This window comes from Ostrea edulis, chromosome 2, assembly GCF_947568905.1.
Source record: "Ostrea edulis chromosome 2, xbOstEdul1.1, whole genome shotgun sequence".
Taxonomy (NCBI): domain Eukaryota; kingdom Metazoa; phylum Mollusca; class Bivalvia; order Ostreida; family Ostreidae; genus Ostrea; species Ostrea edulis.
The window spans coordinates 33,360,383-33,382,481 of NC_079165.1; the positions used below are offsets into that span (position 1 = coordinate 33,360,383).

The 22,099-nt window shown below is 35.1% G+C and overlaps 1 protein-coding gene across 3 annotated transcripts in view; it reads right to left on the minus strand.

The window, feature by feature from the left end:
- Positions 1-3,776: 3,776 nt before the first annotated feature.
- Positions 3,777-22,099, minus strand: part of LOC125679701 (glycerol-3-phosphate dehydrogenase, mitochondrial-like) — a 22,193-nt gene continuing 3,870 nt past the window's right edge. For 2 of the 3 annotated variants that reach the window (XM_048919134.2, XM_048919135.2), the window contains exons 2-18: positions 21,258-21,374; positions 19,490-19,652; positions 19,093-19,217; positions 18,844-18,941; positions 18,397-18,560; positions 17,983-18,144; positions 17,454-17,598; positions 15,784-15,869; positions 15,473-15,580; positions 15,138-15,272; positions 14,783-14,961; positions 14,350-14,481; positions 14,054-14,212; positions 12,899-13,084; positions 9,212-9,310; positions 6,719-6,799; positions 3,777-5,136 (exon numbers count right to left, since the gene is read on the minus strand). In XM_048919134.2, coding sequence (XP_048775091.1) covers positions 5,029-5,136; positions 6,719-6,799; positions 9,212-9,310; positions 12,899-13,084; positions 14,054-14,212; positions 14,350-14,481; positions 14,783-14,961; positions 15,138-15,272; positions 15,473-15,580; positions 15,784-15,869; positions 17,454-17,598; positions 17,983-18,144; positions 18,397-18,560; positions 18,844-18,941; positions 19,093-19,217; positions 19,490-19,652; positions 21,258-21,359 — 2,232 coding nt within the window. In that variant the 5' untranslated portion in view covers positions 21,360-21,374 and the 3' untranslated portion in view covers positions 3,777-5,028. The remainder of the gene's footprint in view (positions 5,137-6,718; positions 6,800-9,211; positions 9,311-12,898; positions 13,085-14,053; positions 14,213-14,349; positions 14,482-14,782; positions 14,962-15,137; positions 15,273-15,472; positions 15,581-15,783; positions 15,870-17,453; positions 17,599-17,982; positions 18,145-18,396; positions 18,561-18,843; positions 18,942-19,092; positions 19,218-19,489; positions 19,653-21,257; positions 21,375-22,099) is intronic. The other variant, XM_048919137.2, reaches the window with a different exon arrangement.

The window sequence follows — 22,099 nt, forward strand, 5'->3', positions numbered from 1 at the left end:
AGAGTCTAGAATGACCCACCTGAAGACTGAAACAAACTAGTGACTAAGTGCATTGGTGTTTCTAGACAAGCACGTAGAAAATAAGTGATTAGTCCAGGATTTATTTCATTAATATTAAATTGAATGCGAATTATATGGATACACCAGAAACTTTTATATCAGATTCTTTTCATTCCCAAATAATCACATCACATTTTGTTTTTAAAATGTTAACCCTTACCTTACCTTGGTTCAAGGTTACATTGTACTACACATATGGCCATCAACATGCGTCAATCTCTAATGCTTTCTATAACAGAGCTATGGGAAGAGGATATCTCATTTTAGTGGTTGATCTTAACTAAATGACAAATCTTGAACTAAGGTCAACACACATCACGTAGCCATATATATTATGTGTACTATTACGGGTCTCCAATGCTTCTGCATTACAAATTTATGACCTTATAATTGCTATTGACCTTGAGAGTTTGACATACTTTTGAAAAACTTTGCCATAACTTTTGAAAGGTAAGTGAGAGGGCTTTCATATTTCACATGTGTACTTCTTGTGACAAAACCTTTGACCTTGGCCATATTGGGGCATCAGTGTTTCACAAACTCTTATGTTTTTACCAATGACCCTTTTTTAAGGTCACCGATGACACCCATATAGCAATAAACATTCTGTGTACAAAGTATGAGCCTTTAGTGCTTTTCCATAAAAAAAAATGTGTATAGGATGAGAATTTAGTGACTCCTTTAGATAAGGTCACTATACAAACCACTTGCCATCTTTGTGTGCAGTATGAACCTCTAATGGATCTCCATTACTTAATTATAGCATGAAAAAGAATTTTAAATGGTTTTCTCTTGACCTTAGAACATAGTCACTACATATCACTTGGCTATAAGCTGATGAGTATTCCGAGTACCAACCCTAGGATCTTTCCATCACAAAGCTATAGCCTAGACAAGAATTTCTTTCTTTTACCAGTGCCTTTGGTCATATAACAACCGTACGTGACAAGATTTTTTCAAAGTATGAGCTTCTAAAGACACTCCAATACAAAGATATGTATATAATCGGGAAAAATATTTTCAACTTGAATTTAAAATCTGGCTAAGGATGGAAGTGTCATGAAAGCCATGCCCTTTACCTCGAGTAATATGCCATGAGCAAATTGAAATCTAAATTTATATTTACACTTGTGTGTTATTTCGTTATCAACTCTGTTCTATTCTATAGTTTTTTAATTCATATACCATTGGTATGTAAATTAGTTTTACAGTACTTGGAATGATGCCAAACCACAACCTGGATGGGACGTATGTTGATTGCTGAAAAATTCTGTAAAATACTGCCAAAAGTTTATATATTATCCACATTTTGCATTAGAAATAACAGTGGTATAAACCTGAGGTATCAAGGATGGGAAATCTACCTCAGCTTATACCAAATGATATTGGATCCAGTTTATCATTATAGCCCCTGCGAACGAAGTTCAGGGGGTATATAGGAATCACTCTGTCCGTCTGTGCAGATTCGTGTCGGGGCCATAACTTCTTTGTTCTTTGACATAGGCATACCATATTTGGCACACAGGTGGATCACCATGAGATGATGTGTTGAGTACCTTCATGACCTTGACCTCGAGGTCAAAATTAAAGGTTTTTTTACAATGGATTCGTGTCCGGACCATAACTTCTTTGTTCTTTGACACAGGCATACCATATTTGACACATGAGTGTATCACCATGAGACGATGTGTCGGGTACCTTCATGACCTATATGACCTTGAACTTAGACCTCAAGGTCAAAATTGATTATAGGGTTTTGACATAGTCATACCATAAGACATAGGTGTATCACCATGACACTATGTGTCATGTACATTCATGACCTTTATGACCTTGGATCTCAAGGTCAAAATTATAGGTTTATACCATGGATTTGTGTTCAGACTATATCTTCCATTTTCTTCTACAAAGGTATACCATATTTTTACACTCGGGGAAAGAGGTAATTTATACCTATTAACAACACCCTTTGGGAGATTGGGGTAAGTGGGGGGTATTCTTAGTGAGCATTGCTTACAGTACCTCTTGTTAAGATTTATTTTAAAAGATCCTTGTTTAGAAATGACAGAATGTAGGTGTTATAAAATATTTTCATTGAATAGATGAGTATAATTTTACTGGTATCAGTTAATGGTGTTTGGTTAAGTCTGCATTTTAAATTTGTTCCATTTTGGGGACCCCAAAGGTAGGGTGGGGCCATAATAGGAGATCGAAGTCTGATATGGGAATATACAAATAATTAAATTCATTTCAAGAGTAGACCATGCTAAATTATATCAAAGTGCAATGTTCCCAAGTTCTTTTGATTTAATTATTTTATGCCCCCCCCCCCCCCCCCCCCCCCCCCCCGCTGTGACTACTTGTGTCTTTAGTATCAAATTTTGTGAACTTGACCTTTGACCTACTTTCAAGAAAACCTAACAGGCAATATCTTCTGAACTGTTTGAAGGGGCATGGACATGATTTTTGATCGATTGTGAAATTGATGGGGTTTTTTTTGTGTGTGTGTGTTACAGAAATAAAGCTCTTTTATGAATAAATGGATTAAAAATATTTTCACACAGGGTATACTGCGTTTACATAAAATCAAAATGAGAACACCAAGATTTCTAAAAAGCATGGCAAAACCATTTAAGACTTTGACATACGTTGGCGATATATAATAATTTAGGAAGCAAGCACAAATAAGTAAAAACAGAAAATTTTCCTTGTAAAAGCTTTTTCCCCCCACAGAAGCCGTCGACTGATAGTCGAGTCACATGACATGTAAACATGAACAGGGTTCGTGTCTCGTTCTGTAAATGAAAAGTTTAAATGTCTCAAATACATCTTTGTGTCATTTTTACCTTCATAAGTGAAAAAATTACAATTCTAGTAAAAAGAAGCCTAGAAAGTAAAACTGAACGATTCAACCAACCCCCCCCCCCCCCCCCCCCCCCCCAATCTACAGACTGTCCATCCCACACATTAACCCACTGAGCTGAGCTAACTTCTAAGGTACAGGTAATACCATTTACAGTAAAAGTACAAGGATTTTATTACCCCATCCCCCCTTAAAAGAAGAGGGGCATATTGCTTTGCACCGGTCGTTTGGTAGACTACATGATGTCCGCTCAATATCTTGAGAACCATTCACTTGACCCTAATGATATTTCATTTCATATGTGCATTGGTTATGAGCAGAAGAGGAACCCTATTGATTTTCAGGTCAAAAGTTCAATTCACTCTGGACATAGGAAGACACTGTCCGCTCAATATCTTGAGAACCCTTTGTTTGACAGACATCAAACTTGGTACACTTGTGCATTCTAAGGGGTAGATGACCTCATTAATTTTGAGTTCACATGGTCAAAGGTTAAACTGGACACAGTAATGTATTGTTTCCTATATTTTAAGAATCATTTGCTTGATTGACAGCTAACTTTGAGCACTGGTACATCCTAAGGAGTAGATGACCCCTATTGATTTTTAGGACACATGGTCAAAGGCCAAGGGTGAATCCACTCTGGACATGGAAGATTTTTCTGCTCAATATCTTTAAAATTATTTTGGTACATGTACTACTATAAATTAATGATATGCTTGTATAACCTACACAATTTTGCACCACAGGGGTATATATGTAAATACAAAGATACCCATTTCTCAATTTGTGTTTTGATAGGTAGTCGGCCATTGCAATGATGCGTTATCTTTTCACACAATATATTTAACAGTACATTAAACTACATGTAATTAAATTTATTTCATATTCAAAAATACATCACATTGATAATCAAATAGTTTAAAAATAGAGTTCATAATACATGCATATATCATTAAATGCCAAAATGAGACCAGTACTGTACAACTATTAACCAAGTAAATGCATAAACTGTTGTACAGAGTGATTTACTGAGTGAGGGAAGTATAGCCTCTGGATTTTCAAAGTTCAAACTTAACAAACAAAGAAAACTTGTAAAATATATTAACATTCAAATTATTAATTTTGGGATGGATAATTAACGTCAGGACGACTGTAAAACAACAGACATTAACTGCAATATTTTTTTTGTTATGTGACAAACAATTTTCACAAGTGAGACACTTTCAATGCACACTTAAAAATTGATCAGTTCACAACTACATACTTCGGCAAGTAAAGGGTGCTTGCATCAATATTTTCTGCACATGAATTAAGGTTGGTTTACTATATACGTATCTAATGAAATAATACTCAGTACATCAGGACAGTGAAAACACACTCATCTTATTACATTTGAGTTCATAGTACTGAGATATCATTGGTAAATGAATATTTTGAAAAGATCCAAATGAGAACTTGAGTTTTGTACTTAATATAGTCAATATTCTTTGCATTGCAAGATCACAGAGTATAAAGGTACAAAAACATGCACATATATGTACATTGTATCTGAAAAAGCAAAGTAAACTGTTTAATATCAATTTGACACAAAATGTAGACTGACCTTCAAATTGTTCATTTAAAGTCACAGAACATGTATATTGTACAAGATTTTTAAATGAATTCAAACTAAAATGCACGATGTCTTGACACATATACTGTACATTGCATTTGCAGAACAGAATGGAAACTGATATACAGTATCTAAAGACCAAAACTTTATTGATACATACACTATCTACAGTGTCTCTAAATCACTAGTCAAAATAATCAAATTGTAACCACCGCTGAAATTGCAAATAATAAAAACTATAGTGCTGCACCAAAAACATACAGAGATGAGAAAAGACAAGCATAAAACACTTTTAAAAAAAAAAAGGGGGGGGGGTGGAGGCACAAAAATTTAAAATGTTTACACTGCCAACTCTAGGTTCACGTATGGGATAGAACAAACATACTTATATCAATATCAAACGTGGCTTGTGAAAGTTTACTGGTAACATACATCCATTCATTTCATGTGCAACATTGGTAATAATTAATTATCTATCTCATATTTCACATTAAACCCCTCCTCCACTCCTGTCCACTGGAATTTTCTCTGCTGACATTTCCACAGCCTTTGCAAACCGCGAGTTGGAAACTGCTCCACTTTTCAATGCACTCATCAGCTGAAATAAAGATGAATAAATAAATAAACATGCAAAACTTTTAGTACTGGACATGTATATTTGAAAATACATTAATGCATATGCATGCACATACATGTATTTGATCTATGATGCAGCGACTTGAAATTGCAATATACACATATTTGCACAGCTATAAGTATTGATGGATTACCAAGGTTTTGATATACATGAAAACTAACACATAAATAGTATTAATTTATTGGTAATGGTACAGGGACACTTGTTAATAAGGAAAAAACATGAGTAAGTGAAAGATAGTCGACAGGTTCATAAAGTCAATGACACATTTAAGATTCACACGAGAATTTAGGTCAAATCTACACTAGATACATGTGATATAGTAAAAGAAGCTCGAAGCTCAGTGGTCAAATGGACGAGACTGACCATCAAAAGATAACCAATTCAAATCTCAGCATGATCAATAAATGATAAATGTATCCTTAGACAAAGCAGGATCTCTGATTTATGTTAATCCATCCATCTAATTTCGCTGGGGATTAACGTGTGGTAGACTGATTTTCTATTGAGCTGTATTAGGCAGAGGTTTGGCTGTGAATCAACCAATTTTCTATTGAGCTGTATTAGGCAGAGGTTTGGCTGGGGATCAATCAGTTTTCTATTGATCTGTATTAGGCAGAGGTTTGGCTGGGGATCAACCAGTTTTCTATTGATCTGTATTAGACAGAGGTTTGGCTGGGGATCAACCAGTTTTCTATTGAGCTGTATTGGGCAGAGGTTTAGATGTGAATCAACCAGTTTTCTATTGAGCTGTATTGGGCAGAGGTTTGGCTGGGGGATGAACCTGTGACACACTAATTTTCTAATGAGCTGTAACATGCAGTGGCTTTGGCTAGAAATCAACCTGTGATGGACTGATTTTCTATACATGTTGAGTCTATACCAAACCTCATCACTATGGAAACCAAGGATGTGCCCCAGCTTTAGTAGCTACATCCTCCTTTCCAAATTATGCCAATATTTTTTATGAAACTGGTTCATGGCTCTTGAGATGCCAACAATAAACAAATATATCAAAATAGACAAACTACTATCAGCGAAACTCAGACTGGCCCTGTGATCATGAAACAGTCTTAGACTTAAGTCAAAATTCTATAATATTCAAGCTTCTTATTAAGTTGTAATTCACAGCACTATGGTAATATAATCTTGCAAAACATTTTGATTTTGGACAGTTTAACTGATATACAATTTTAGACCAGTGTGCAGATTTTTTTTTACTTCAGTCTCAGATGTCTTATGGTCATGAGGTCTAGTGAGCTTAAGTATACACAAGGCTGTCAAGACTCACACAATACATAATAATGAAGTGCTTGGATGGACTTGTATTTACATCCATTCCTTGATGATTAATTAGAATTGTTTGGAAATAAGCAGATTTTGTTATTTTTGTGGAAAACTAAAAAAAGACTTTAAGCACATGTGTGAATAAAATAAATATTGTAGATTAATTTTTCAAGGACTAAATCTAAAGGCAAAAGCAGGATACCACCACACTTTACATTAAAGTCCACACAGATTTAAGGTGCTCAGTTTTCTATACCCTCTGATGTTTTCTGTGGAGGTCTTGTTCATTATCCTCCTGACTATTTATCTTGGCTGCTATCTTAGCACAGTAAATTAACTGGAAAATAGAGAACCTGTGGCTAAATTTCATAAAGTCTTTTAGCTGCTGAACTTTTACAGGTACTGAATGTGAAAGCAATGAAGCTTGAATGCAGAACATGGGATAATAACACTTCTTGATTGTTTAGGCCAGATCCATGATGTTTTCTGTTTTGTGGTAGGTCAGAAATGTAAAACCACCAATTTTTGCCACTTCTTAACGAAGTAAATGACAATGTCCGACATGTACATCAACCACTACTCAATGGCTAATTATTTACAGTGTACAAAAATAAGAACAAGTATGGCATGTTCATCTAAATGGAATTACTATTTACATTCATCTAATCTGAGATCAAAAACGGTAGTTCTGGACCAGTGTTTTGAACCGTTTCAGTGAGATTGCATTAACAACTGAATTTGGTAGAGAGTTCCAAAAACCAACTGTACAGGGGAAAATGCTGTATATCTAGTCGTCTGTTATTGTACTGAAAGTTTGGTACTGCTGCCTTTTTGTGCTGCGGGTATGTGCGAAAGAGCGATGGGTAAGATATACAGTGTATTCTAGGTGGCAGCCACTAGATTGTAAGGCACAGGCTTTTATCAAGTATCGTTAATCTAGAAATGTTACATCTAGCTTCAAGTGATTGCCAGTTAAGAGAAGAGCATAGAGAAGACACTGGAGTTACTGTGGTGTTGGTTTGTTACCTAACCAGCAGCATGCCTTTGAACATTTTCTAATTTCTTTATATTAGTTTTAGTATATGGAGATCAGACAGAAGAACAATATTCTATATCAGACTGAACTAACAATTTGTATGCAAGACCTTTAGTGTGTTCCCGTTTCATTTTTAGATTTCTTTTCAAGAATCCCAGGATTTTATTCGTCTTAGAAGAGATATTATTGATATGAGAGTCCCATGACATGTTACTCGAAAGACGTAAAAGCAAAGATGCAAAATTGTTGTTTTTAGAAGAAAGAAAAAAATACACTGGTTTTTTAAACTCTGGTTTACAAAAGCTACCTGCACACAAGTGCAAAACAGAAGAAAAAAACACCTTTGGCCTGACAAAGGAATAAAGATATGGAATAATTGAATTTAAAATCTACATATAGGTCTTTTTATCAGTGCTCGAGCTGGGCTTCGCTATTATCGCCAATGGCGAATTTTTTTCAAAAATGGCGAAAAAAAATTTAAAGTGGCGAAAATACCTTTTTTGCAATAAATTGTATTTTAAAATCTGTCTTGTGTTTTCCTTTGTCAGTGACACATTATCGCCTGTTTGTTTATGCAGTCAAAATCTGTTTATTCCGTCAACGCGTGCGACCGGAAATCTCGCGTCGCTCCAGTGCACACAGAGCTGGTCACGAAGGCCAGATAATAGCCTCAGATAATGTATGGCTGCAAAAAAGTCGGTGATTATGTAATAAAGTACATCAGACAGCTGTGTACCCTGCTGTGGTCAATTGTTTAACATTTAAAGTCTTATTCATTATCGTGTTGTCATCTCCACATTAATGAATTACTTACTTAATGTCAATTCTTAACCACAGAACCGACCGGTAATTAAATTGGCCGTATCATTGTGTATAATGTATATACATGTAGTATGTACATCAATTGTTTGTTTTTGCGGCCAAGCTCGTTGATTACAAGATTTTGATTTTGATGTGTTTGATTTTACTTCGAATAAACAATGCGGTCGGTCACCATTGATATGGACATAGCAATTTTAATAAATAATTTTCTTTGAAGTTCGGTGCGCAACAGTATAAAAATGCTAATCTCATAAGACTACATGTATATGCACCCCATTCCTCTATTTTGACACTAAACTTGTTGCTTCTGACCCTAGTCGGTCTAAAATTCAAAAAATATCTATGTCTGGCTTTACTGTCAACCCCACCTGCTCAAACATCTGATTCTGTCCAAATTGCAAAATCTTCCATACCAAAACGGAAATTTAATAGGGAATGGTTGAGATACGACTCTAAATTGGGCTTGATGTTTTCAGACATCTGCATTTTAGGCAATGTACACAATGTTTTCACTGAGGGGTGTAGCATCATGAAGTTTATATTTATATGATTTATTATCTGATTTTTGATTTCCATAATAGAATTTATCAAACAAATCAATTTCTTAATATTTCAGAAAGAAGTGTTTAGGTATGGTAGCTGGATATGATTAAGTAATGTAACTGATTCAAAATGCTAAAATTGGTGTAATGAACAAAATAATATGATGGAAATAATTGTATAGCATGAGATTATTTGCGCCGCGTCGCACCCCGAAAAAGTGGCGAAAGGGAATTTTGGTCCAGTGGGAGCACTGCTTTTTATGGTGTAAAGTACAACATTGTTGAATATGAACCACATAGAATTCTCTGATATAATGGTCATTGTTACCAGTACATGTGTTATTCGTACCTGAAGGAACTCTCCGATGTCCACCTGGGCATTGCGATTGAGATCAACTTCACTAAGAATATCATGGAGTTGGTCTTCTGTAACTCTCTCCCCAGTTTGCTACAAAAATCAAAATCATTCAATCTACCATGATTGAACATTTCAAGATATTTGAATTTAAATCAAATCTCTGCAAAAAGTATATTTCACATGTATGGCTGCTGGCAGGAATAAGATTAAAAATTCTCCCAAAAAAAACATGGCTTCTTTAAAAAGTTTTTTTCTGTGAACTTTAATACAGGGTATAATACTACTATATGCATTACAATATTTGAATACACTGAACTACTGTATAATGTATGTATAAAAGCCTACAGAGTTCAGTACATGCATGTAGATATTTTTTGGAATAGATTTTCATCATGTAAACTAATTTAATCTCCTTCATAAATTAATCAATTAAGCATTAATCATGTCTAGAAAACACAATTAATCATCTGATAAAAAAAAAGGGGGGCAATACAAAGATACTGGATAGAAGGATACATAAAACAGGGTACATGTATTCAGTGTGTACATACATGTAATACTTGTGCTTTTATACATGTATTATGATGATTATCATAACAGGGTGCACTCAAATCAAATGTTTCTGAAAAAAAAGGCACTAAAGAAATTCAAAAAATATTGAAGGTTGTCAGCACCAAGCATCTTAAATGATGAATGCAAGCTTCCTGTTAACCCCATGTCTGTACATCTACATCTATTCTGTCCCTGGGACTTTTCTCTATCATCCAGTGTTAGTGAACACGACTGTACTGATCAAAAAAAAGAAACACATAGTCATATTTTTTCCACTGAATCTTTTCAGTTAATTTTTTCATTCTTTTTTTTTTTGGTTTAAAATGATTTGCCTGATTACTCCTTGCTACATTTAACACTATTGTGTACTGGATAGATATTCTATAAATTTTGAGGACAGTAAAATGTGTTTTTATAAAATCCTAAAATCGGTCTCTGTAACTTTTGTTTGTTGTAAGTTCTTAATGCACGTGATTCAGACGCCTGTGGTCTATCAAATGCACAGGTTCTCATTATCTTATTGCATTGTCTTTAAATGTACCGCTTTCAAGAAATGTTACGTCTGAATGATGCTCAATGCAGCAACGTGATTAAACGATTGGAAACAGGTATGTCGCAATTTGCAGTTGCAAGAGATTTCAATGTTGCAAAAAGCACCATATCTTGCATTTGGAGCAGATATCAACAGCATGATTCAACAAATGATCATCATAGAGCAGGTCGACCACGCATGTCAGCAGCACATGACTGCTTCATATAGATATTGAACTTAGGTGACCTTGAATTGTTAATGATTGTAATTATCATTAGCTTTTGTGATACTTTATTGACCCAGTGTTTATATCATTTTTGTTTTATCAATTATCAAGTATTTCCCATGTCTTAAAATGATATTGTACTATGTGTTTCTTTTTTTGATCAGTATCCTTACAAGTCTTTATTGCAATATTGATATGCAAAGCCTTGAATTCAATAATGCATTTCAATTTGTGCTGTCTGTTTTACTGTGGATTTTCATTTCCTTTGATGAAGACAAACTATCTTAAATTCTTATTAGTACATACAGTGTAGGTTCAAGCAATTGTACACATGTATATTAAGTCATAAGCAATTATCTGACAAGAATTGTTAGAACTTTTCATGCAAGGAGACGGGTATTTTTTAGCATCCCTTTATTTCATTTGGAAAAGTAAATTTCTGTGCAGTCAGTCAAATGTTTCATGAAATTTTATAACTGCAATACAGAATACAATAATGGTACCAACAGAAATAAGACCATCTCAAAGTTTTGGAAACTAGGGTATGTATTTACCCTCATAGATATTATAAACAATAGGAAGTCTGTATTAAACTTGTAGAGTAAAATTTCTTGATAGAAAGTGAGATTTATCATCAAATTGTAAGGAATTCATCTGACCATCAGAATTAGTATATATTCATGGAATTGTCAATTTTATAATTGGAATTAATAGGACTGTAAAAATTCCAGAGATTTTACAGGCCTGTCAAAATTACAATGAAGTGATAGGATCATCAAAATCATAGAAAATTCATGGGACTGTCAAAATTACAATAAATTCATAAGACATTGTAAATTGTCATTTTATTGGATTTATTGAAATTATACGAATTCATGGGCACAAACAAAAGAGTTCATAAGAATAACAAAAAGAGTACAGCAAACAGCCCGTTAGACCTTCAGTGCAAGATCTGTATTTATGATGAGAAAAAGTCCAGAGAACTGTTTGACCTACTTTTAGCCCTAAAGTAGGTCACAGTGCACCAATTGAAATGTGAACTGATTGTGTTTTTCTCTGAGGGGGAGGTTGTGACAATTTCAAGGCAATACATGTATTCATAATGAAAAAAAAAATATCTGGAAAACTGTTTGACCTACTTTTACCCCTAAAGTGGGTCATGGTGCACCAATCCATCTGAAATGCACACTGAACTTATATTCCTGCAAGAGGAAGCTTGGTGCTAAATTTCAGGGCAATATCTGTATCCATAATAAAAAACAAGGTTTTTCTACTAAGTGATACTATGACCTTGACCTTGAGAAACAATAGGCATCCTATGCTTGGCATAAGGTGTATGTATACCAAATTTGACAGTCCTAGCCCCAATGGTTTGGTCTGTATCCTGCCTACAAGGTTTTTCTACCAAGTGATACTATGACCTTGACCTTTGAACTTGAAGAAAAGATGTTCTCCACTTGGCATGAGGACTATGTGTACTAAGTATGACAGTCCTTGCCTCAATAGTTCGGTCTGTATTCTGCCTACAAAGTTTTCCTGTTAATTGATACCAGAACTTTGACCTTGAAAAACAATAGGCATCTTCCTCTCATCATGGTGATCAAATGTACCAAGTTGTAAGATCCTGGAGCTTACGGTTCATTTTGCCTATAAGGTCTGGACAGACGGACGGATGACGCCATACCATAATATGTCCCGTCTTTGACGGGCGTATAAAAATTACAACAAATTCATTGGGCCATAAAAATTACTTCAAAATTTCTAGAATCAGCAAAATTTAGTTAATCTGTGGGGGTTGTTAAAAACATTACTGAATTTGCAGGGTCATAAAAATTTTAGCGTCATAATTTGTGGTTAATCATAATGAATTGATGTGGGACATCAAACTGGAGAATTTGTATACTGTCAATTTGTGAGATCAAAAGGATAGAAACTCATTGGCTTTGTCAATTTATAGCAAACATGTAAGGACCGTTTAAGCACTAGGCTGTGAACTTGATTCATTACACCCAATCAGAGTACAAATATGTATATATAGTTATAAGCATGAATTTAACATAAATGTGTTTGCACTATGCTGGTTTTACTGTAAAACATGTAAACTAAAAATGAGGTAGGATGTTTTCACTTGTATTCCCATGAAATAAATACTGGAAAATGATGGAAAACATAGTTGCATATTCACTCACCGTTCTCTAGATTAAAAATCAAATCAAACAATTATTTTTGTTTCGTTGTTTTGTCTGACATACAAAATTTTCACAAAACTGAGTTATGCAAATAAAGAAATCATTAAAAAGCTAGCATTTTCAATAACAAAAGATAAATCTGTAATTTACATCTTCTCTAATAACATCACTAAACTGACCTTGAAATAACGTCGGAGATCGTTTACACTTATGTAGCCTTTATTGTCTCTGTCCAAACTCTTAAATCGCTTGACATACACATTGATCTCATCTTTGGTAAAATTGATTGGAACATTGGAAGCTCCACTGCCGAGTTCTAGTCCCATCTCTCTCCTCAGGAATGTCTTGGCTCTACTTAATTCATCCTGAATTATCATAAGATGGGATATCTAGCAAGGCTTCATAAAACAAAGACTGGGGGTTATGTAATTCTGTTGTGGTGGGATACAGAATGCAGTTGCACCTGTTTTAAGAGACCACCTGTGGGAAAACAACAAACTGGCCCCTTTAAAGGACAGGTGGCTTCTAATTCCGGGTTTCAAATCAGTGAATAAAGCTGCAATTTCCACACATTAAACAATTTGAATTTAAAAAGTTAAAACTTAAAGTCAATTGTTTTATCGTACATTGGTTTCTGAAGAAAGTCAATAATTGTTTTTTGTTTCCTGTGTGTAATAGCCATACTACTTACAATGCCACATGATATCATTATATGATTTATCAAAATGGCATTTCCTTGATGCTGGGCAAAGCTTTTGAGCTTTTTAAGATACCAGTCTTCATGAAAACACATGGTCCGAAGACCGAGGCCAGAAAATTTTAAGGTCAGGTCAGTGAAAATCAAAAATAAGTCCGATGGCCTTGTAGACTTTTTGTAAGTCACAAAAAATATAATGTTGGATGTAGATATTCTAAATGTCTTTTTTTGCATGGATTTACCATCAAAATCAAAATAAATCAATAAATAGTAGCCTCTGACATGGCTATCTGTATCTGATATTTATGGTAAGCTATCTATATCTGGTGTTTATGGGAAGATATCTGTAACTGTAACTAAACTATCTGTATCTGGTGTTTATGTTAGGCTATCTGTAACTGTAACTAAGCTATCTGTATCTGGTGTTTATGGTAAGCTATCTATATCTGGTGTTTATGGTAAGATATCTATATCTGGTGTTTATGGTAAGATATCTATATCTGGTGTTTATGGTAAGCTATCTGTAACAGGTGTTTTTGGTAAGCCATCTATATCTGGTGTTTATGGTAAGCTATCTGTAACAGGTGTTTTTGGTAAGCTATCTATAAATGGGTGTTTCCTACAATTTCATGCTAACCTGTTGCCTTGCTTTGTTCCACTTGAGCTCCCCTGCCATGATTTCCACAATTCTGGGTAAGGCCTCTTCAGCAGCATTAGCATTACAGAAGGCCAGTCGGGTCCGGCGAGCAATGATATCTATGGCTGTACAGGCATACTCCCTCACGGCATAGACGACCTATAACAAAATTTAACCTCTACAGATCCTAAGAATACTGTAAAGTAAACACTTCTTTATGAATGGGATTCTTTAAGCACTTGTTTGTCTGCTTTAACGGGTTCTTGCCATAGCTTCTGACTGCTAAATCTCTTTACCTCTGCCTCTAAATACGGGAATTCTTCATGTAGTCTTTTCCCCACCACAGGCCACCTCTTTCCAGTTAATGAAGACATTTTAGCAATCTTAAAGGCTTTGTCTCCATATGTATTAGCCAAATGTTGAGCCACCTACAGACAGATAACAGAAAAAATCTTTCAAAAAACACAAACATATGCACAAAACCTTCTCAAATATTACACACAATAAACAAATTGCATAAACAAATCTGCAAATAATCGTTCATTCTAGTGTTCAAGCAATCATTTACTGTATATACATGTATATCTTCTGATTAAATCTTATTTCTTTTACCTGCTCATCTGCAATTTAACATGCCAAAAATTTTTTTTTTGATACAGCAGCACTCTTGTTTTCTGATGTATTGATGTCAAGCGATTTAAGAATTTTAACTAGGAATGTTGAGCTGACCTCACTTTCTAGTCCAAAGTCCTGGACGAGTCTGATGAATAGAGTGGGGGTCCAGCCATGAGCTCCATCCAGTAGTAGCCCTTTGGTCTGACATGGCTTGGCATGCTCTAACTTACAGATCTCCACAGCTTTGTCTACTGTCTCCTCGGCCATGTGTCGGTAGGTCGTCCATTTCCCTCCTACAATAGTATTCATCAAATTGCTATACTGTCGACCTTCACCTTCATCCTATATAAAGTGTCTATCCCGTACAGTTTAAAAGTTATGGCCAAATTAAAACATATAGATTGGGGAAATGAAATGACACCACACAACTGGTAGCTGTACTATGGAGACTACGACTGGTTTAGCTGACCTGCTATGGTAATCAGGTGGTCCTGGGCCACTTCAATGATGTGGTTCCTGGCCACTGACTGAGTATCTTTCTTGTTTGGGTCTGACACCAGTGGACGGATTCCACACCAGGCTGACAGTACATCACCACGACGAACTGAAAGTAAAGCTTGCCAACATCACAAGGGCTGACGAACTGAAAGTAAAGCTTGCCAACATCACAAGGGCTACACATCATTTTACTGTGCAAAGTGTTACTGCATATGATATTTGTACCGATATCCCAGATCTAGAATGGATATAAGGGCTACCATAGTAATGCAGATCTCATCCATTTTCCTGTGTTAAAATACTTACCCTCCACATCAGGATGAAGATAGTTTTTGACCTCATTTAGGATAAACTGGATTTCTTTCTCTGTGGGAGTAGGGTAGTCTGTGATCTCACAGGAGGAATCAGTTGTTCCTAAATACATGCACATAAAGATTACACTATGTATTATATCATAAGGTGACAATATTCATGCATGCACAATACTTAACAACAAATACAAGTACTAAATTAAATTGCTGTCGTTTTTAAAAAATCTGTTTTAAACTTTAGCATGCACACGTAGCTAGCTAATCACTTACTTTACCAGAAAATGTTAATATCAAATATATTCGTACCCGCTAATGTGTGTTTCTGCCATGGCAAGAAGAAAATGATTCTACCATCACTAGTGGAGGGATCCAGTAATCCCATCTTGTCCGGGCTGTAACATTTCAACATACCATAAATTCAACTTCCATCACAACAAAAATAGTACTGTATATGCAAGTGCCCCACCCCCCTTTTTTAAAAGACTTGTCTCGGGGTACCTCTGCCTTTGTGCATTTCCTCATACAAATGTGATTGCAGTTCAAATGTGAAGACAAATATCAAGAGAATCAAACTATATTCATATGTTATGGGGGATTGCTTTTATTCTGTTTAGAATATTGCGCAAGTTATATTTTATTTATAATAAATTTGATGTCAAATTACTAACTAAAATATGGTTTAAAGAAATGATAAACCTGAATATACATGTGTTACAGCTTCCAAGAAATGATGAATGTAGTAAATGATATTTTGTTATTCCTGAAATTTTCCTGCAGAAGCTGTCGACGTCACACAAGGATATAATTAACTTTTGATGAACTAAAGAGATACAGTCTAACCTGTATATATAGTTAATGTCACTAAATCACATGCTCAATACAGGTACAGTATATTACATGGCAAATCCCCTCAATGTACACAATTCTTAGAAACTCCCAATACATACTGTACTTGCTCAAACCAATTCTGTTTTTTAATACATAGTGTTGAGGACTGAATTTTAAGGTAGCACTATGTGTACACCCTGACTGGGCTGACAGATCTATTTACCTGTAATAATCAGGAAACATTATGTATACACCCTGACTGGGCTGAGAGATCTATTTACCGGGCTGACAGATCTATTTACCTGTAATAATCAGGTAGCACTATGTGTACCCTGACTGGGCTGACAGATCTATTTACCTTTAATAATCAGGTAACATTATGTGTACACCCTGAACGGGCTGACAGATCTATTTACCGGGCTAACAGATCTATTTACCTGTAATAATCAGGTAGCACAATGTGTGCATGACCCTGACTGGGCTGACAGATATATTTACCTGTAATAATCAGGTAGCACTATGTGTACCCCCTGGCTGGGCTGACAGACCTATTTACCTGTAATAATCAAGTAACACTATGTGTGCGTGACCCTGACTGGGCTGATAGATCTATTTACCTGTAATAATCAGGTAGCACTATGTGTACCCCCTGACTGGACTAACAGATCTATTTACCTGTAATAATCAAGTAACACTATGTGTACATCCTGACTGGGCTAACAGATCTATTTAACTGTAATAATCAGTTAACGTTATGTGTACCCCCTAACTGGGCCAATAGATCTATTTACCAGTAATAATCAGGTAACATTATGTGTACACCCTGACTGGGCTGACAGATCTATTTACCTGTAATAATCAGGTAGCACTATGTGCACGTGACCCTGACTGGGCCGATAGATCTGTGTACCTGTAATAATCAGGTAGCACTATGTGTACACCCTGAACGGGCTGACAGATCTATTTACCTGTAATAATCAGGCAACATTATGTGTACACCCTGACTGGACTGACAGATATATTTACCAGTAATAATCAGGTAGCACTATGTGCGCGTGACCGTGACTGGGCTGACAGATCTATTTACCTGTAATAATCAGGTAGCACTATGTGCGAGTGACCCTGACTGGGCCGATAGATCTGTGTACCTGTAATAATCAGGTAGCACTATGTGTACACCCTGACTGGGCTGACAGATCTTCTTCTCTTCATTATTATCCATTAATCTTATGTTGTCTGTATAGGGTCCGGCAGCATTTATTATGCACTTTGCCTTCACATCAAACTCCTGATCTGAAATTAAAATACATGTACATATTGATGATTTTCATGGATTATGCCAGGAAAAAAATGCCACATTTAACCTATATCTTGTTTGCTGATTAATATTTGATGGAAGAAAGATTTCCTTTCCTTTTGAATTTCATACAATAGTTGTTCTGGTTTACTGTAGATTCTTAAATACACACAAGGAATTTATTATCGCATAATTTCGTGATAAGCATCACTCACTAAATAAAATTACTTGCTTTTATTTTTTTGTTCCTAAAATAGATGTAAAACCGTTGATCAACAAACCATTCATGAATTCATGTTCTCGTGATCTGACGTCCTCTAGTCATTTCGTGATATTAAGTTCTCGTGTAAAATAAGGAATCTACATAAAATGTTGTGTACCTGTTTGTCTGTCCTTGATTCTGGCCCCACATAATACCTCCTTTCCATTCTCATCCGTCTTTTTATAGAGTTTTACTACCTCGGTGTAGTTTGTAATGGTGCCTCCCATTCGTGCTGCACTGATAGCAATGGAAATATTCATCCGTGCATCATCGTGCTGACCTGTAACATCCCTCAGATTTACATGGGAACATCTCACACTAGGTCACCAATTGATCAAGTACAGTGCAACTTCTATCTAATAACCCTAAAGTCTCATAACACTCTCATTTATTTCTCCTTTTTTCTTTCAATTTCAGCATCCAAGTTTCAAAATCTGCAATTCTAAAATTATTTCTGGAAGAATCTAAGCCTTTCAAAGAAGTTTACCATTACATGGTTTACCAATATAAAGCAAAAAAAAAATTGTCTTACCATCGTAATATACGAGTGCTCCCACCAGCTTTTCTCTCTTTAACATGGGGAAGAGTTCCAGTGCTTTCCGTTTAGATAAATAATAACTTGGTTTGAGGAGTTGTTTACCTGCTAGCACATCATAAGCTTTGATTCCTGACCAAAAATAAGGAACCTGCCATAATCTGTAACAAAATTGAAATATATACAGTGAAATTTGTTTGATCTGGATGCTGTGCAATCCAAAATGCTCCTTAAAAGTACACATATTTCTTTCATGTTTGATTTATGTGTTTGTGTATAAATGTAAAATGTATAAGACATAATCGTAAGTCATCTAAATCTAATTTTATGTTAATATTTTCTGCATAAAATTTATCCTCACTAAAAAATAAATGTAAAAGAGATGGGATCTAGATTCATAACTACTAGATCCATACTTAAATTACTGGAGTAAAAAGTACCAACTTGTATATGGGCAGCATGATAGGAAATGGGTAAGCCAGATGAGGTGCAATCTGAATCAAGTTAGCCCTCTCAGTAAGTGCCTCTTTGACCATGCGATACTGAAACCAAAATCAATATAATCAGATACATGTAAATCTATCCAATCAGTTGGGCTTATTTTCATAATCACAATGAACAGAAATCAACTACTGTAACATATTATTAGTCACAAACAATAAACATACACAGTACTCATTGCAAACTTAAAACCTGTTCTATATCTAGCCCAAAGACAGCTTTCTGTAGATATCGGACCCCTCCATGGATTAGTTTTGTGCTTCGACTGCTAGTTCCTGAGGAAAAGTCAAACTTCTCCACCAAGCCTGTCTTCAATCCTACAAATCAACAATCAAAAAATCATCACAGGATCTTTTTGGATTTCTATAGAGTACACATACTGTGCATGTTTTTTTTTTTTTGTTTGTTTTTTTTTTTTTTTTTTTTAGATATCACGAAACTCTTGAGGTATGTAAGAAGTGTTGACCAAGGCTCATACTTTTAGGAGTAGATTCACCTGCATTACTCAACAACATACACCAAAAAGCTGTGCATTTTTTAAACACAATGAAAAGAACAGTGTAATTTTTACAGTTAATAAAAACACAACCTCTGCTGACTGCATCTAGAGCCACCCCACATCCTGTGGCTCCTCCCCCGATGACTAAAACATCAAACTCATCATTTTTTAGTGAGTTAATCATGTTCTGTCTGGTAGGGAGGGGGGACCATGCATAATTCATCTGGTCATCCACTGCAACTACATTAGGAACCTGTTAACAGAAAACCATAAAACAGTTACAGTATATGAACATATCAGGCTTGAGCTTATATTCATACCATCAACAGTGGTGTTTTCCAACATTTTGGAAAAAGGAGTATCGAGAATTTTAAAATTTCTCAAGTTCAACGAGACAGAGAAAATTAATACAAACTGTGGTTTAAGCATGTACATATATCAGGTACAATGATTTTATTTACCTATGCATGTATTTACTATTCGATAATCATTAAATTAATCATAGGAGGAACTACATATGTTAAGTACCAAATTTGGTCTCAACAATATGTATAAAATTCATGGGAAATCTTCAAGACTTGAAATATGTTGGGTTTTTCCCCCTTTAAAACTGCAGTTTTCATGTGACAAACAATGATAATTTTAAATATTTCAGACCATTGCATGCCATTTCTTGTAATTCAACACTGGAAATGAAGCATGATAAAGAATTATTTGCTACCAGTGGCCTATCTTTGTATGATACATATATATATAGTAATATCATGAATCATATTCATGAAGTTGCTTTGCATTTGAGGAAAGGAAATGGTGGAAAATGTGTACTAAGTACTTTTCCAAAAACAATTTAAAAATCTGCAAATTTATACATTTAAGCAATATCTAAGTTCAATTTACTCCTATGTGGTGGTAAAAAAGAAATAAAATGGAAATAGAATATAACGAAAATAAATACAAAAAATGTATATACATGATAACATAGAATAAGAGTGTCTCGGATAAACCTCTTACTGGATGGAGTACATATATGTAGGTTCACCTAGATACTCCGCCAGCTCGAGGTTAAGTGGTGACACCTAGATACTCCGCCAGCTCGAGGTTAAGTGGTGACACCTAGATACTCTGCCAGCTCGCGGTTAAGTGGTGACACCTAGATACTCTGCCAGCTCGCGGTTAAGTGGTGACACCTAGATACTCTGTCAGCTCGCGGTTAAGTGGGACACTTTTATTCTATTTTCTGTGTATGTTATTTCCATTATATATCTTATAGTGTTAAATCTAGGATCTAGAGAGGGCACACATATCATATGTTCAAAAGGGCACTTTTTGTTGCGGCAAGACAATTTCTGGGCACTTTCATTGTATCATACTATGATAGTAATAGAATAATTATTTAGCCTCTTTATAACTTAATACCTGATGCCTTGATTTTAAACTTTTCAATCAACCTTGTGAAATAAAGAACAATTGTTTATATTAACAAATATTTTAAAAAATTTTATAGAGAAAAAGGGCATGGTGCAATTAGAAAGGACATGGCCCGGCACCATGCTAGTTTGCTTTAGATTTAACACTAGTCTTATTTCACTTTATCTTCATTTTTATACTCTTCATTTTTTTTTTTACCACGTAACTCCTGAGTTATATAAGGAGTGTTAACTAAGACTCTTCTTTTAGGAGTAGGGTATAGCGTACAACTTTAATAAACACCAGAAAGCTATGCATAGCTTTCTCTACAACTATTTGAATATTTGCTTTAAATAAAAGTCATTTTAGATGGCCAAATTAGACCTGTACCATAATAATTTGAATACTATGAGATATCTAAAATAACTGATGCATTAAGTGATTTACATACCTGAGGACTTGGTATTGAGGCCCAAGCCAAAATACATGTTCCGCCTCCTAGGACAATTCCATACTTGGCCAATCTACGCAATGTCTTGCCAAATCTGTGCATCTTTTTTTTTCAACTCTGAAAAACCAAACAACTTGTTTTACTTAGAAAAATGGTAATACTTAAAAGAATAGACAGGCCTACAAGAATACAAACCATGTACAATGTATGTATTCCCAATTTAGTTTCACCAAGTTTTAGACACCTACAGCAAATATTTCTGGATACTTGAATCATTTAATTCAATAACTGCAGCTAAGCATGGGAATACACTAGCCTGCCTGCATTGAAGTACCTACACAAGGTAACATTGCATTGTTGATCAAATAAAATGTTATATTGGTTATCTTGGAGTATTTTAACAGCCATCAAATTCCGTAAATCACTGGTTCAGAGTATCTTAGAGATTGCACTAAATTGAACAATAATAATAATTATCACAGATTTTATTTTGTTTCTTTCTCATCCCTTTGAAATTTTCCACTCCTACTAAAACGTCACAAGCTGTACGTGAAGTACAATTTTAAACCTATGCTTGGCACTCAGAACCATACCAGTAACATACCAACGCCTGTTGCAACACAGGACCTCTATAGTTGCCAACCTCCAACATGTAAATAGAGGGTCGACCCTCTTTGGAAAGCAAACAGTCTGGTCAAAATGCGTAATGCCATTCACGACATATTTACTAGGATTATATGTGTTAAGTGTTTATATTTCAAAATTATTTACGACAGAAATGTGTGTATTGCATTTGTTGAAGAGAAGCATTGTAACTGACAGCGACCAGTTTGAATTTTTCA